This window comes from Gopherus evgoodei, chromosome 1 (genome assembly GCF_007399415.2).
Source record: "Gopherus evgoodei ecotype Sinaloan lineage chromosome 1, rGopEvg1_v1.p, whole genome shotgun sequence".
NCBI classification, from domain to species: domain Eukaryota; kingdom Metazoa; phylum Chordata; order Testudines; family Testudinidae; genus Gopherus; species Gopherus evgoodei.
Window position 1 is genome coordinate 101,112,088 of NC_044322.1, and position 15,481 is coordinate 101,127,568.

Below are 15,481 nucleotides of genomic sequence, written 5' to 3' on the forward strand. Positions count from 1 at the left end.
CTGCAGAGCCGTTAAAGGGGCCGCACGGGGAGGAAGCTGTGATATTGACCAGTGGGTCGGTGGCCGGGGTGGGACAGAGACGGAAATAGGTGCCTGTTTCTTTAAGACTGGCCGATTCGGAACCAAACGGAGCGCGAGTTCCGGCGCGTGAAGGTCCCTGTCCTGTTGTCTTATTGGATGGTTAGACGCATTCGCCCCCTAGCTCCGGCGCGCGCGTAAGTGCGTTTCGCCGTCCTATTGGCTGGTGTAGCCTATGCGCCGTGGCGCTCTAGAAGGCGCGGGCATGCCGCCCGACCATTGGCTGGGTGGACGCATGCGCCTTCCCGCCCCTCGGCCGCTTGCTGCCCGTCCATTGGTGCGTCCCAGGCGCCGCAGCCGGGGGCTGGTCGGTCCCGTCGCTCTGTCCCTTGGCGTCATGGCGGCCGCCGCGGAGGAGCCGTTCCCCTTCCACGGGCTCTTGCCCAAGAAAGAGACCGGCGCCGCCTCCTTCCTGGGCCGCTACCCGGAGTACGACGGGCGCGGGGTGCTGCTGGCCGTGCTGGACACCGGCGTGGATCCCGGCGCGCCCGGCATGCAGGTACCCGCGGGGCTGCGGGGGCTCCTGGGCCTGGTCCGCGGAAGCAGCGAGCTGGGTCCGACCCCGCATCCGGGGGCCGCCCCAGTCTCCTGAGTGTCTCGCAGCGTGGGAGGGAGTCAGCGCGCAACGGGGGCGGGCTGCGCCTGTCGGCTGGGGCCCCCCCCCGGGGCCGGGCTGGTCGGGCTGAGCGGCTCCCCGGCAGGGCGTTGTAACCCGCCGGGCGGAGGAGGAAGGGTAGGAAGTCGGGGCAGCTGCAGGGCGAGCGGCGTGAGGCGGCGCGGCACTTGCCGGATTCCGGGGTTGGTGGCTCGGGTAGGCTGGAGGGGCCGGAGTGAGAGACACGCAGAGGGGAAACAGGCGCAGGCTGACGGGGGCCGCGGCCTCTCTGACACCAGAGTGGAGGGAAAGGATGTTGTTTAACTTGTGCGGCAAACGTGCGCCCCATCCCCCGAGAGAGCCAGATTTGAGTCCTTGGCGATGCTTGCTGGGGTTTTGCTCGGTGCTATATGGGCGCTCAGGAGAGGTGCTTAGCTTGGAGTTTTGTAGTGCGCCGCACACTGCGGTGTCCAGCATGGCCAGCAGCACTTCTGATTTCCACTTTCCTCCCACTCCTATTTACCCAAAATGAGACCACTAAATTTTTCACTAGTTGATCTGAAATATGGTTCTGTTCTTCACTTTTAATTCTCTACTGGCAGCCCTTCTTCATTGCACCGAGTTCAAATTTCTTGTCTTTTCATTGAGTGCTCTATGTAGCAGTGCCTACCTCCCTGACCTGTCTCATAGTGATGCCTCCCACTCTTGCTGCTGATGCTAGTTTTGATGTCCTGTTAGTCTGATGGTCCCAGGACAATCTGTGTCCCCTCCACTATCCCAGCCCTATGTACGGAATATATTACCTGTTCTTATCCACCAAGTCACCGCCCTCATTCAGATTCCTCATTAGTACACACTTCTGCCATGAATTGTTTTTTATTATTGAGCGCATGAAAAAAAAAAACTGATTGAGACCTCAAGATGTACAAATGCTTAAATTGGGTAACTCCATAAACTTGTTCCCCACCTCATTCTCTGCATATTGTTTGTTACCTTTTGCTTGTCTTCTTTCAAGTTAGTTGAAAGACATAATCTCTGCTCCAAAGAGCTTGCAATTTGTTTTGTAAAGTGACCTGAACACTTTCAGGTGCTGTAAAATAACCAAGGGTTTAATTGTCACAACATAAATGTATTGCTTTTTCCAAAGTAATTATATTTGGCGAGAACAATTAGTTTCTACTTATTTACTGTGTAATAAAATGCCTGATGGATTGACAAGAACCTAGCCAGCCGCGGTTGTTGTTTTTTTTTAAACATATAACGCTCCATATAACACCACAACCCATTTATAGATTCTCAGTACATTCTGGTTCTCACAGTTGATGCTTATACACCTCTGCTCCCATTTCCTGCAGGACCTTCCTGAAGGAGGAGCAATATGAATAATTGATCTAGATCCGTAGCCCTCATTTAAACCAGTTAAATTGGTTGAGGTAAAAATAATTTATTTAAAACAGTTTTACCAAGCCTCAACCTAATTTGAAGATTTGTGCTGTTGCAATTTTAGGTTTAAATATAAAATGAACAACACTATTAATGTGTTTTTATAAACTCTTCAGTGCCACCACTGATAGGTTATTTTATTTGAATTTTATCAAACTGCTGTAGGCAAAGCACAAAATATCAAATAATAAATTTGTATTTTTGTTTTCTCTTATAAATCCAAAATGGCATAGAAATCTTTGTTGTCATGCAGCAAAATTATTTCTCTTATAATGCTGAAAAGTTGTTTATAATTCAATTAAAATAACGTAGACCAAATTTGGGGAACTTCATTTTACACATGTGAATTCCCAAACATTATTATCTCAATATAAATTTCATAATGCAGTATTTAAAATATAATTGCAGTCCATTTAAAAAAAAAAAGTCAGTTGCCACTGAGTCTTAAAATTCAATTCAGACTCACTGAGATTGCTTTCAGAATTAAAATACTTCATTTAAAAACTAGTTCTGAAGCCCCAGGTGTTGCCTTGTTGTTTCTAACCTTTATTTGTCCTGGTGCATTCAAAGAAAATGCTCAGTTGATTCCAGCAGAAGAAGGCATAGTAGTTGATACTTGAGATGTTACTTGAGCATGAAAGTAGCGTGAATCCTCTAGCTGGGTCATGGGCAGTGGGCCTTGAACCTAGGACCTCTGGATTTGAAACTGAGTCTTTGCTGCGTGAGCTGAAAGACCCAGATCTATTAGCTCAAAAATTATACTTTCTCTTAAATACTGTCATTCCTCAACCAGAGGTCAGAGCGCCACACTGTAAGTGTGGGTTACACATTCCTCCTGGCAGGTGAAGCTCTCCCTAAGTGCCACAAGACTATTGCTACTCAAATTCCTGTACTGGCCATCTGTTGCACCATAACTCCCTTTTGTGGAGGAAATAAGCATGGCTTATATTCTCATCCTTGTTTTCTTGTAGAATGTTTTTTTTGCAATTTCATCTGTGAATAGCCTTTACGTTTTTAGTATTCACTGGAAAACTTGACTTGGCTTCTAGTTGATTTGCTATAGGTGGAAATCTATTTCCAGCATAAACCTCTTCTACCTATTCAAGAGCAACTGTTGGTTCTTCTATTGTAAGTGTAAATTTGTACCTATAAGGATCATTCACAAATGCTAGAAAATGGTGCCGTTAAAGCCTACTCATAACTCTTGGAACACATTTTTGCCATTATGTAATAGAACTTCAGTAAACATTTTTATAATCTTCCGCACTTCAGCAGTTGAACATGGATTCCTCTGTACAGAATCCATGTCATTGCTATTAGCTTCAGTATTTGGAGAAATTCATCGGCACACCTCTTCAAAATGTTTTATCATCTGTCAGACAAGAGTCGATATCCTGTCTATTCTCTTCATAGATTTTCATTAACCTGAGAGACTCTGAAACATAAATTTTTATGCAATCGACATAAATATTCAACCATAGTCTTTTGAGGCATGATATATGCATGGCCATCTTCCTGTTTGTTTGGCAGCTGCAAAGGGACTGTGAATTAATTTAAGTCCCAGATCCAGATCCTTCAACTGGATTCATAGTGAGGAACCCTGTGCCTGTTCGGAGTACTATTGAAGTCAAAGGGTATCAACCACAAGCTTCACATTGCAGGATTGTGGGTATAGATATTGTATTCTTGCCTTAAAATTTTTAGGGATCAACTTTAGAATGTGTGTGGAACAGCCATATGTGACTACGTTATTTTTCTTCTAAGCCCTGCCAATCTTACCCATATTAGTTGCATTGTCTGTAGGAGAATGGTGGGTTGCTTTCCTACCATTCTTCAGATGGTGAAGTGCCATGGTGTCAGAAGGAAGAATAACATGGACTAATGTTTTCCTGTGTGTTTCATATAATGTGAGGGCATCTGTGCACAAGTGACTTTACACTTATCTTTCTTTTTCTGCCTCCTACAGTCTCCTGACACCATAGATTGCCAGCTCTTACTCTGCGATTTTCCAGGGTATGCTAAACTGGCAGTGTCACAGCTGCCATAGAACATGGCTGGCATATAGATTGAGCCTGTAAGGGTCAGTTTAAGCAAAGATGTGGTTTTAATGCAATGTACAGTTTTGCTAAACTTTTTTTTTTCATTCTTATAACTTTGGGCAAAAAGACAAACTCGGTAAACTCAGTTTGTCAGGTGACCATCATACTTTGTAGATCAATTCCAGCTGGATTCTGTAGCAGCTGTGGCATCTTTCGTTCGTTTCAGGCTTGCCCCTTCTCTTGAGGTCTTCTACTATCTCCTTATTTTCCTTACTTTCTCCTTAACAGCAGGCTACGCAAGAACTCTCCTTATTGAGGAGGTCTGGATGTGGTGACTTTCTAAGTCCAATGATACTGGTTCTTCATTTAAGCTTGAGATGAATTCTAAGTTAAGATATGCTCTTCCCAACCAGTGAATCTTCCCACCCACCTGAAAAAAATACCCTCCTTCCATAGTATTTGTACAGCAGAACAGGTGTTAGCACTTTATGAAAGAGTTGTTGTTCCAAAGAGCTTAGCTTAAGATAACTGAAGACAGCATGGTGGTACTCCCAATTTCTTCTGGAATCAGTGGAAGAAACCCAAGCTGGGTATTGAACTATGCGCTGCCACTGAGCAACCAGTCTAACCCACTTCCTCACTGCTTTGTTTCTGCTCCCTCTTTCTCATTCCTGTCCTTTCTCTGTATATGTTTTCCAGGATCACACCTATGTAGACGCTGCACTGCATTATTTACGATGTCTTTATAGCCTCCAGGAGATGTCCTGCAATGCCTCACCTTGACCGCTCTGGTCACTGTTTTGAGCTCTGCTGCCCAGTGACCAGGTACGCAGGTATATGCCCCTCTGCTCTAAATCTTGTGAACTTTTCAAATTCCATTTCCTGTCTGCTCGGCATGGAGAGCTCACCTAGTGACTGCCCGGGTGACTGTGCCAGATACATGTTGCAGATGCGCTCCTTCCTGGAGTATGCAAGAGGTGGTGGATCTCCGGGGTCTGTGGAGAGAAGAGGGTATGCAGGAACAGCTCCGACTGAGCTGTATAAATGTTGATATCTACAAGCAGATCTCCTGGGGCATGGAAGAGAAGGTCCACGAGAGAGATGCTGCGTGAAAGCCAAGAAGCTGCAGCAGGCATACCAGAAGGCAAGGTGGGCTAACAGTTGCTCTAGTTCAGAGCTGGATACGTGCCGTTTTTATGAAGAGCTGCATGCCATCCTCAGCGGAGACCCCACCACTACCCCCAAAAGTCCTGTGAATACTTTGGGAGAGCAAGAATCACAGGCTTCTTTTATGAAGTGATGAAGAGGAGGAGGAGTATGGGGAACAGGTGACTGGGGGATCCAATGGCACAGCAAGCCAGGACCTGTTTTTGATTCCTGGACAGTCGAGCCAGTACCTGCAGTCCAGCATGGGTGAGCCTAATGCACGGGGAAGGGATCTCTGGTAAATATGGAGTCTGGGTTGATATTGCCGGGACACATCTATTCATTTACTCTTTTTTACTTATGCTAGAGGAGATAGTGAAACAACCAGTAGAGGTAGAGTTGCTGTCTGCTTCTCATTTCCCTATACAGTTAGGCAGAGGGGGCACTGTAGATCAGGGATGCACCGGGATGTCCCGTGAATCCTCCATAGAGATCTCGAGGAGACTTTCCTGAAGGTAGTTTGCAGTGCTGTGCCAAAAGGTCTGGTGAGGGCTGCCTTACTACTTCTTCTGCGGTTGGACAGTTTGTCATGCCACTCAGCAGTTACTTCAGCAAGCTCCATTGCAGTACACAGGCTAGCAGCATACAGACCCAGTGTGCAGCCGGATGCCTGCAGGAGCTATTCCCTTTCAGCTTCCATTACTATCACAAGTGAAATATCAGCTAAAATCATCACCACCTCTGGAAAATGGTGCCTGCATTCAATTCAGTTGTCCTGTATGTGTATACTCATGAGCGTGAGCTATCCCCTTCTTATTGTCCCAACTCATCCCCAGGCCCTATTCACCGTGGCCGAGACTGCCACCGTGCTCTATGAACCTCAAGGACAAGTGAGACTGTCATGCTTGCAACTTGTGCGGATCAAGGGGCGTGAGTTCAGTATACCAAGTTTCCATTTATCTTGGGACTACACTCACAATGCACAGAGGCACTATTGTATCTTTTGCAGATGGAAATGTGGCCTTGAGGGTCTCTCCATCCATACCAGTGGAGCGGCTCAGCCACTTGAGGAGGAGAAGGAAGGGGATGTTGGATGACCTGTTCCAAGAGATCCTGCAAGCCTCTCTGGTGCTTCAGATACCAAGCACTAGTCTTGGAGGATCACCCTGATGGACAGAATGGACAAAGATAGAGTGGAGAGAAGAAGAGCACAGGAAACGGAGAGAGATGTGCTGCAGGAGATGGTAGCACTTCTGAAGTGGCAAACAGACATGCTGGAGACTCTTGTTGATCTTCAGGTTCAGCAGACCTATGCTTGCTTCTGTCTGCAGCCCATAGAGAACTGCATTCCAGGATCGCTGTACAACGACCCCACACCCCCCAATTCACTTGGCAGCAAGGGCTGCTGCACTGCCCCCTACCACTCCACCCAGGGGGAGAGAACAAGCAGCCACACATACGCTGACCTGAGAGACACGGTTGGTATATGTGTATGACTGTTCTTTTCCCCATATTTATAAAGTTTCATTCAGTTATAAATATGCGTTAAAATAGGTTTGAAATAAAAACCTGTTTATGGAAACTTAATTCATCTTTATTCCCAATATATGCAGGCTGGGGCTGACATTGTTCACAGATAATAGCAATTGGTGCATTTGCAACGTTCTATTAATACACACACAGCACTCCTTACAAGCTTCATACCAGGATGCAAAAAAATAATGCCAGGCAGAGCACACTACAGCGACATACGTTAATGTGACTCTCTATTAAAATGGTCTTTCAAAGCTTTCCTGAGCCATATAGCTCCCCATTGAGCTCCTATAGTCCTTGTATGTGGTTGCTCAAAATCAGCAGAGAGCCATTCTGCCTCCACTGAGGTGGAAAACTCCCCCCCCTTTACTTCACAGATATTATGAAGCACACAGCAGGCAGCTGTAATCATTGGGATTTTTTTTTTTTAAACTGAGGTCTAATCTCATGAGTAGGCAGCACTAGTATCCTTTCAAACAGCCAAAGGCGTGTTCAGTTGTCATTCTGCATTTGCTGAACTTGTAACTGAACTGCTTCTTGCTGCTGTCGAGGTGGCTGGTGTACAGATTCATGAGTTCTGGGAGCGAGGGTCAGACTGGGTCTTCCAGGATGACTGCATTTCAACATCCCCAGTGGCAATCCTCTGGCCTGGAAAGAGAGTCACGGCTTGCAGCTTTGTGAACAGGCCTGTGTTCTTAAAGATGCATGCATCGTGCACCTTCCCTGACCAACCCATGGTGATGGTAAAATGTCGCTGGTGATCCATCAGCATTTGCAATAACATAGAAAAGTAGCCCTTTCTGTTGATGCACTTTGTGACAAGGTGGTCCAGTGGCCAAAATAGAGAGATGTATGCCATCTATTACCCCACTTCAGTTCAGGACCTCCATTGTTGCAAAACCATCCACTGTGTCCTGCACATTGCCCAGAGTCACAGTGGCAAAATGTGATTCATGGCCCTGAGCATTTGCATTACAGCAACCTCATGGTGGATTTCCCAACTCCAAAATGATTCCTGACTGATTAGTAGCAATCTGGTATTACAGGCTTCCATGTAGCGATTGCCGCTTGTTTCTCCACTATCTGCAGATCTTATTTCCATGTCGCTGCACTGGATGGCTGTGACGAGCTCCGTGCACACATCCAGGAATATGGCTTTGTGCATCCAAAAGTTCTGCAGCCACCGCTCGTCATCCCATACCCGCATAATAATGCGATCCCACCAATCGATGCTTGTTTCTTGGGCCCAGAATTGGCACTCCATGGTCTGCAGCTGCTCCACATGAATGCCACCAACAACTTTGAATTGTTTCTTTCTATGTCTCACAGCAATCTAGCCTCCATGGAATCATCATGTTCCCCGTGTCTCTGCTTGTGGCTCTGCAAATACTGTAGGATCAGGCACTCTGTGCTCACAATGTTCACTGCAATAGGGCAGAGCTGTGCAGTATCCACACTTCTCACACAGACTGTTGACGCGTGGGTTTGCAGGGCTTTAGAAAAGAGGTGCAAAACGTTATAGGATGTAGATAAAATTATGGGATGGAGAAAACTATATCATGAGACACAGAAATCATGTTCCCAGTCACTCCTGCTTGACTCGTTTGCCCACATGAAGCAGTGCAAACCCTTCACAAAACACCCTGTGCCAGATGGTGGCAAGTTGGACAGGAGGGTAGCTACCTACAGTGCACTGCTCTTTGCATTGGCGCAAATGCTAGTAGTGATGACACATACTCTGCCAATACAAGGAACATAGTGGGGAGACGCAAAAGCGATTTAATTACTGCAGTAGCTGTATGTTGAAGTAACTTAGGTCAAATTAATTTTGTAATGTAGACTTTGCCCCAAGCATGTTGATTTTAGAGGACTAAGGTCCATTTCTAAACAGATGTCATGATGCAACCTTAATTATAGCGGTGGTCCCATGCTATTGTAACATTAAAAATAATATAAAACTGTTTTGTTTGTGGAGGTAGCTAATGATATGGTAGGGGCTCCTGGATGCTGGGGTAGATTTTTTTTTTTATGATTATGCTTATTATAAATTTAAAAGTTCATAGTTTGTATAGTTTCTTGGGTGTTTGTTTTAAAAATGTAACTAACACCCACATATTAATCTCAGATAATCATTTTCTTATGTTTTCAGATTACCACGGACGGGAAACCCAAAATAATTGACATAATTGATACAACAGGTAGTGGTGATGTAAACACTTCCACCATAGTAGAACCCAAAGATGGAGAAATTGTAGGTCTTTCTGGAAGAACTCTGAAGGTAAGCATTTCTGTATTGTTGCTGTCGTGTTTTTTTTTCTGTTGTCAAATTTAATGGCACCTCTCCTCTTTTTCCTTTTCTGTCTGTGTAAATTATTCCCTTCTAGTGAAATCCTATACTAGATTGTCACACTGTATAATCTAATTGTATGTTATATCCCTTCCCCTATCCTTTGTCTGGCTTATCTATTTAGACTGTAAATTCTTTGGGGTAGGGATTGCCTGATATGGGGTGTTGAACACATTGAGACCAGCCACATATTTACCCCAGAGACACTACTTTAATAAACATAATAACTTAAAATTCACTTTGACAAATCCAAGGTTTCTTGCTTGGTTTTCGAAGGCTGGTTCAGAAAAAACTACTTCTCAAAAATTTTAGAATGATCATAGATGCCAGTTTGGAATTGCATGAAAAATATTGGCATTAGTGAAGACCAGCTGTGTAAAATGAAGGCAGAACTATCATATTAAAAATTGACATAATTAAGACCGATATAATCAATGCCAACAGGTCACTGAGGAGTCTTGGAGCTGTGGGGGAGGAACAGGGAGGGAATTCTGTTTACAGCCATCCCATTGCCTCAATATTAACAGCATCTGGGAGGTCTGAGAATGATTTTTCTGGAAGGCAGATGGTTTAGATGATAAAATCTTAACAATGGTCTCAGATGTCTGGGACTGTTGCTGTTGTTGCCAGATGGATAGCCTTGTAGAGGGGCAGTTAGTAGGAGAGGTTGGAACTTATCTGATTCTGTCAACCCCTTGGTACATCCTGTGCTTTGTCTTTTCATGATTGTACATGGAATCCTTATCCCATTAGCTTTCCCCCAGTATGTGAGGCTGTTGGCCTCTGCCCTCATGATCTTATAGCTATAGGGCCAGTGAGCTTGATTCACTAAGGGTATGTCTACACTACCCGCTGGATCGGCAGGTAGCGATCGATCTATTGGGGATCGATTTATCGCGTGTAGTGTCGACGTGATAATCGATCGCTCTCCCATCGACTGCTGTACTCCAACTCGGCGAGAGGCAGAAGCAAAGTTGATGGGGGAGCGGCGGCTGTCGATCCCGCGCCGCGAGAAGGTGACGTAAGTGATTGATTGTAAGTTGATCTAAGATACATAGACTTCAGCTACTCTATTCTCATAGCTGAAGTTGTGTATCTTAGATTGATCCCCCCCCCGCAGTGTAGACCAGGCTTAAGAGTCAAAGAGCAACAGGAGATTAAGTTGAATTTTTTTCCTTGTGCTGTTTGCTACCACTTACCATGGTAAGCAGACCTGCTTATTATACTGATTTTTTTTTTTAAATGACAAAAAGCATCTGCTTTAGGCAGAGTTTCTTAGAGGTAGAGGGATGAGTTCTGCGAAGGGGTTGTTCATTCTCCATATCGTTATCATATCTGGCCCTTCTGATACTCTGTTTTATAGCGCTGGCTGCTGTGATGTCATTTCACTAGGAACTGGACTGAGGCTGCCACCTCATCTCTCAGAAGTTGGTATTCACTGTTCTCTAGGTCTGGACTTGAACCACTGGCCTTTACAAACTGAACCGTTATAAATCTGCTTAGCCATGTGTTAGAGAGAGAGAGAGAACTTCAACATCTAGTGCGCAATGCCTGTTGAGAGCAAGAAATATTTCTATTTCTGAATTTTATCTGTTTTCTAGATTCCAACAAATTGGGTAAATCCTTCAGGCAAATATCACATTGGTATAAAAAATGCCTATGATTTCTATCCAAAAGCTCTTAAGGAGAGGATTCAGGTAATTTTTTTACTTTCATTTTGTATTCATATTATAATATTTTAATTCTGCTTTTTTGGTTTTGTTAGAAAACTATGGTTTGTAAATTTGATATAGAGTAGATTTTTCTTTTCATTCTTTGCTGATATAACAAGGTGTTTTTTTTTTGTGCTATAGTTATCGTGCCCCAAATCAGTGTCAAATGATTTAAAAGATATAGTGTTCATAAAAGGTACAAATGTCTCTTACACAAACTAACATATTGAGGTTTTTTTGTTTGGCTTTTTTGTATTACAGAAAGAACGCAAGGAAAAACAATGGGATCCTGTTCACAGGCTTCTACTAGCAGAAGCTTGTAGGAAACTAGATGAGTTTGATGCAGTTCATAACTCTCCCTCGCAAGTTTGTATTTTTTTTTGAATAACTTTTTATACAGAAATCACTTGCTTAAGAGATTTTAAAAAAGCTCTGTTTGATAATTTAGAAAATGAGAGACCAGGTTATTTTAGCAGATAAATTGAGTGAATGTCACTGCATCTTGTTCTGAAATCAGGATATAGAATGCATACATGAACGCTTATTTAGTCTTGAATATTATCTTCATTATATCAAATTCCTTTTGGTTTTTAGTGAAAAGGTTCCATTGTCTTTAGATCACATTGTCTCTCCTCTGAAGTCAGTGATCTGTTACAGTAGCTTTCATTTAAATTCTCTATCATCTCAGTTGAAGGGCAGGGCAATAAAGCTAAGTGCTATCAGCCCCTTAAGGCACTCAAGTCCTCTGCATATTAAGTCCATCAGTCCGTATATCTTCAGGCCACTGTGTCTTAAGAATACAGGAATCAGAAATATTATGAATAAAGGACCTAGGATAAAATGCTTATTGTATTCATTTGCAGAAGCATTGGTAGTCATTGTTGAAGACCACACATCTTAAATTTTCAAATGTTACTTGTTTATACCTTCCATGGTGGGCATTTATTACTTCTTAAGGAGTGTATCAAGTCATGTAGCATCTCTCATGTTTCAAATTTGTGCTAAATCTGTAAGATCCTACTAAGGCTGATAGGTCTTGAAGGAGGCTAACCAGTTGTTGATTGGGTTTTTGGGCTGTACCCACACATCCTGGATTTCTGTAAAATGTAGGAAATAGTTACTGCTGATCATTCCTACCTCCTCTTTTCATTTCTGTTCTATTTTGGCACCCAACCAAGACGTATAATTTTCTCAACAATGGAAACTCTGGCTACTTCAGAAGAACACACTAGTGTAAAGCAAAACTGAGCATACCGACATATTTGCAAGTGTTATGGAGACCTATTGAAGAATAGTATTAGTTACAACTTTATTCAGGAGAGAGGCAGAGGAAAAAGATGAAAGAGAGACTTATCAGTAATTGAACTGATTACTAGAGAACTACAAAATAATAAAACATATCCTTTCTCTTCTGTCATGTGAAATGGTGATAGATCCTGCTTTCTAAGTAGAGTTAATGCAGAGTTATTGCTCCCTCTTACTGTCCTAACCTTCTGTCTTAATTAAGAATTCCTGTACTTCCTCTGAAGATTGCAGGTGACAGAAGTTGGGAGGAATTATAACTTTACATCCAGTATTAACTTCTAGTAATTGATGAGTAGAGCAAAGAATGTGAACCATGCAGCAAATTTTATGCATACTGTAGGTCACTGTTACTTTTGTAGCAACCGCTGGTTTACTGGTCTTGATGTATGCCAAAAATATTTTAAAATTTAGTTAAATATAATACAGACAGAATCTAAATGTATAATATGTTAGAACATATGTATTTTAACATTGCTTACATAAAAAGTAACTTAAATAGAAAAGGGTATCCTTGTTAAAGAGCCATAAATATCTATTTGATTAGAGATTGTTTTGTTTAATCTATAAATTGATACTAGCATTTTTCTATAAACTCTACAGTACTTAATCACTTCTGCATAGGAAACTTTATAAAGAATCTCTACAACAATATCTGAAAATCATGACAGATGAGTAACTTGATGTTTGTTTTTTTAATGCTTAGGTAGCACATTATACATAAACATGTTGGGAACTTTTCCAGACACATCAGGTCATACGGATTTTTTTATTAGGAAAGCAGTTAATTGCACAACTTGCTTCTATGTGTATTGCTAAAAGTATGAAAAAATGATATATTCTAAGTTTGTTTGTTTTTTTTTTTGTTTGTTTTTTTAGACAACTAAACTAATGAAGGAAGAATTTCAGAGTCAAGTAGAACTGTTGAATTCTTTGGAAAAAAAATACAATGATCCTGGCCCTGTATATGATTGCTTAGTATGGCATGATGGTGAGACCTGGAGGTAAACTCTTGCTTTTGCGTCTAACTAAAATGTTTGAATTTTACATGCTTTAAATATTGGTTCAAACTGTATTCTGCATTGCTGTAAAATACAGGTAGTAGTTATTGATGATCACCTTGTAAAAACGTTTATGTAATGAAGTTTTTACTAAAAGGATGTTGTAAAAAGAATTGCCACCTTTAGCAGGATTTCAGGTTTAGGAATGTAGGTCCTGATCCTGCATCAGGACTTGTTAGTGCGGACTCCTGAGCCTGAGCAGCGTCCTGTTGAAGGTTTAGGGCTGAGAGGGATCTAGAAGAGTCTTGTGTTTAGTATTTTTGTCATGATTTAGCCAAATAGTCAAACATTTTGCCAGTAGTTATTAGCTAGTGTTATAACTTCACATTTCTGAAGTCATGTTTTTTTTGTGGATGGTGAATTTTACAATAAGTAGTTAAATACATAAAGCTGTGGACAGTGTTCTAAAATCTGTAGCTAAAATTAGACTTTTAAGTCAGTGTTAAGGTATTTGAATAAAAGTGGCATGTCATCTTTTTTTCCCCTTTTTTCCCCCCTTGAGTTGCTAAGCAACCACAAAGCTCATTGAAGTTGATAGGATGTTGCCCCTTCCCACAGTCAAGCTACTCTTACTTATATGCCTCTATGTATTGAGTTAGGAGCCTGACTTTGGTATTTGGGTTTGAAAATTTTGACTATTATCACTTACAAAAAACTAGACAACTTAAAGCGATCTACAAACTCTGTGGTCATTTTATATTGGAAAGAACAAGTCAGGGGTTCTTACTGTAGATTGATCTGGATCATTTTATACTCTTCTGTATCAACAGAGCCTGTATTGATTCAAGTGAATGCGGTGACTTCACTAAGTGCACTGTGTTGGGAACCTACAGAGAGAGACAAGAATATGGATCTTTTGGCACCTCAGAAATGTTGAATTACTCTGTGAACATTTATGATGAGGGGAACCTGCTTTCTATTGTGACCAGTGGAGGTAATTTGTTTTAATCAATTGCAAATGAAATCTGTTTTAGGTATCTCAACAAGGAAACGAGGTGATGCCACTGTTTCATAAAATAAAGTAGGTTTCATTTTCATGGTGCATTTGAGTCAAAATGTAAGTGTCTCTGTGACTGGTTAAACTTCCATATTGGACTGCACTATGGGGGGGCGGGGAGGAGCCATTTAAATCAAGGCAGTTAAAATGTTGGTTAAAAATAATTGTTTAAATCAGGTTGAGGCTTTGTAAAATTAATTTGAAAACATATGCTCTTGCCATTTTTGATAATTAATGAATTATAAATGCTTTTTTAAAAAAAAAAGTTACTGCTGGTGTGAGGTATCTTATTTTGAATTTTATAAAACTGCTATTGTCAAAAATCAAAATACTGAAAATTGCAGTTAGCACCCAAGCAGCTATGTGTCTTTTCTTAAATGCATAGTTCCACCTTTAGGGTACAGCTTTCTGATCAGACAGTTAAATGCCACATTTGTGAGTATGGTATAAATGCACAGATCATTATCTATGGTGCCCCACTAAAAGCTCCCAAGAGGCATAGAAATAGCTAAAATAAATGAGTAGATGGTTTCCTGCTTGTGTTCTATGCACTGCAGTCCTGATACTCTTTTTGCTAATGCAGGCTTCTTACAAGTAAACATGATTGACTTCAGTGGAGTTATTCTTGAGTCTCACTGGTACAAGGGAGAAGAATATCAGGCTATTAAACTTAATTGCTTCCGCATGACTTTAAATAGAGAGTGACTAAATTTAATTGCTTTCCCCTGCAGCTTGCATGATTAAAGAATGCTTACCAATGGAGGGCAGCTTCGAAATGAAAGTGTGTGTGTGTGTTTTTTATATATATATATATATATATATAATATATATATATATATATATAATATAAACTTAGCCTTCATTATGCCTTGTGAAAAGACAACTATACCACTATAATTACAGCTTCATCTACTCTTATCCCATTTTTGTGCAGTTTATATAAATATCATATACAATTTAATTTTATAATTTCTTGCTTTCTAAAATGTAAAGCAACAGGGAAAGGTACAAACAAAATTGGCAATGACAATTGATAATCAAGATTTTAAAGAATAGATGAATGTCAAAATTAATTAGTAAGGACACTTCTGAAGAATCTGAATTCCATATGGTGTTAGCTTTCGACATAAGCCCTTAGCTTTTTTTAATGGTATAAATTGCTCAGTAAATGAAAATTAATTGGATTATAGCATATTAAATTGGCATAACTGAGGTTTCTGCTAGGATG

At 41.6% G+C, this 15,481-nt stretch overlaps 1 protein-coding gene across 1 annotated transcript in view; it reads left to right on the plus strand.

The window, feature by feature from the left end:
* Positions 1-371: 371 nt before the first annotated feature.
* Positions 372-15,481, plus strand: part of TPP2 (tripeptidyl peptidase 2) — a 75,204-nt gene continuing 60,094 nt past the window's right edge. The window contains 6 exon segments of the mRNA XM_030568117.1: positions 372-577; positions 8,984-9,112; positions 10,783-10,878; positions 11,155-11,259; positions 13,075-13,199; positions 14,027-14,190. Of these exon segments, the coding sequence (XP_030423977.1) occupies positions 416-577; positions 8,984-9,112; positions 10,783-10,878; positions 11,155-11,259; positions 13,075-13,199; positions 14,027-14,190 (781 nt within the window). The 5' untranslated portion in view covers positions 372-415.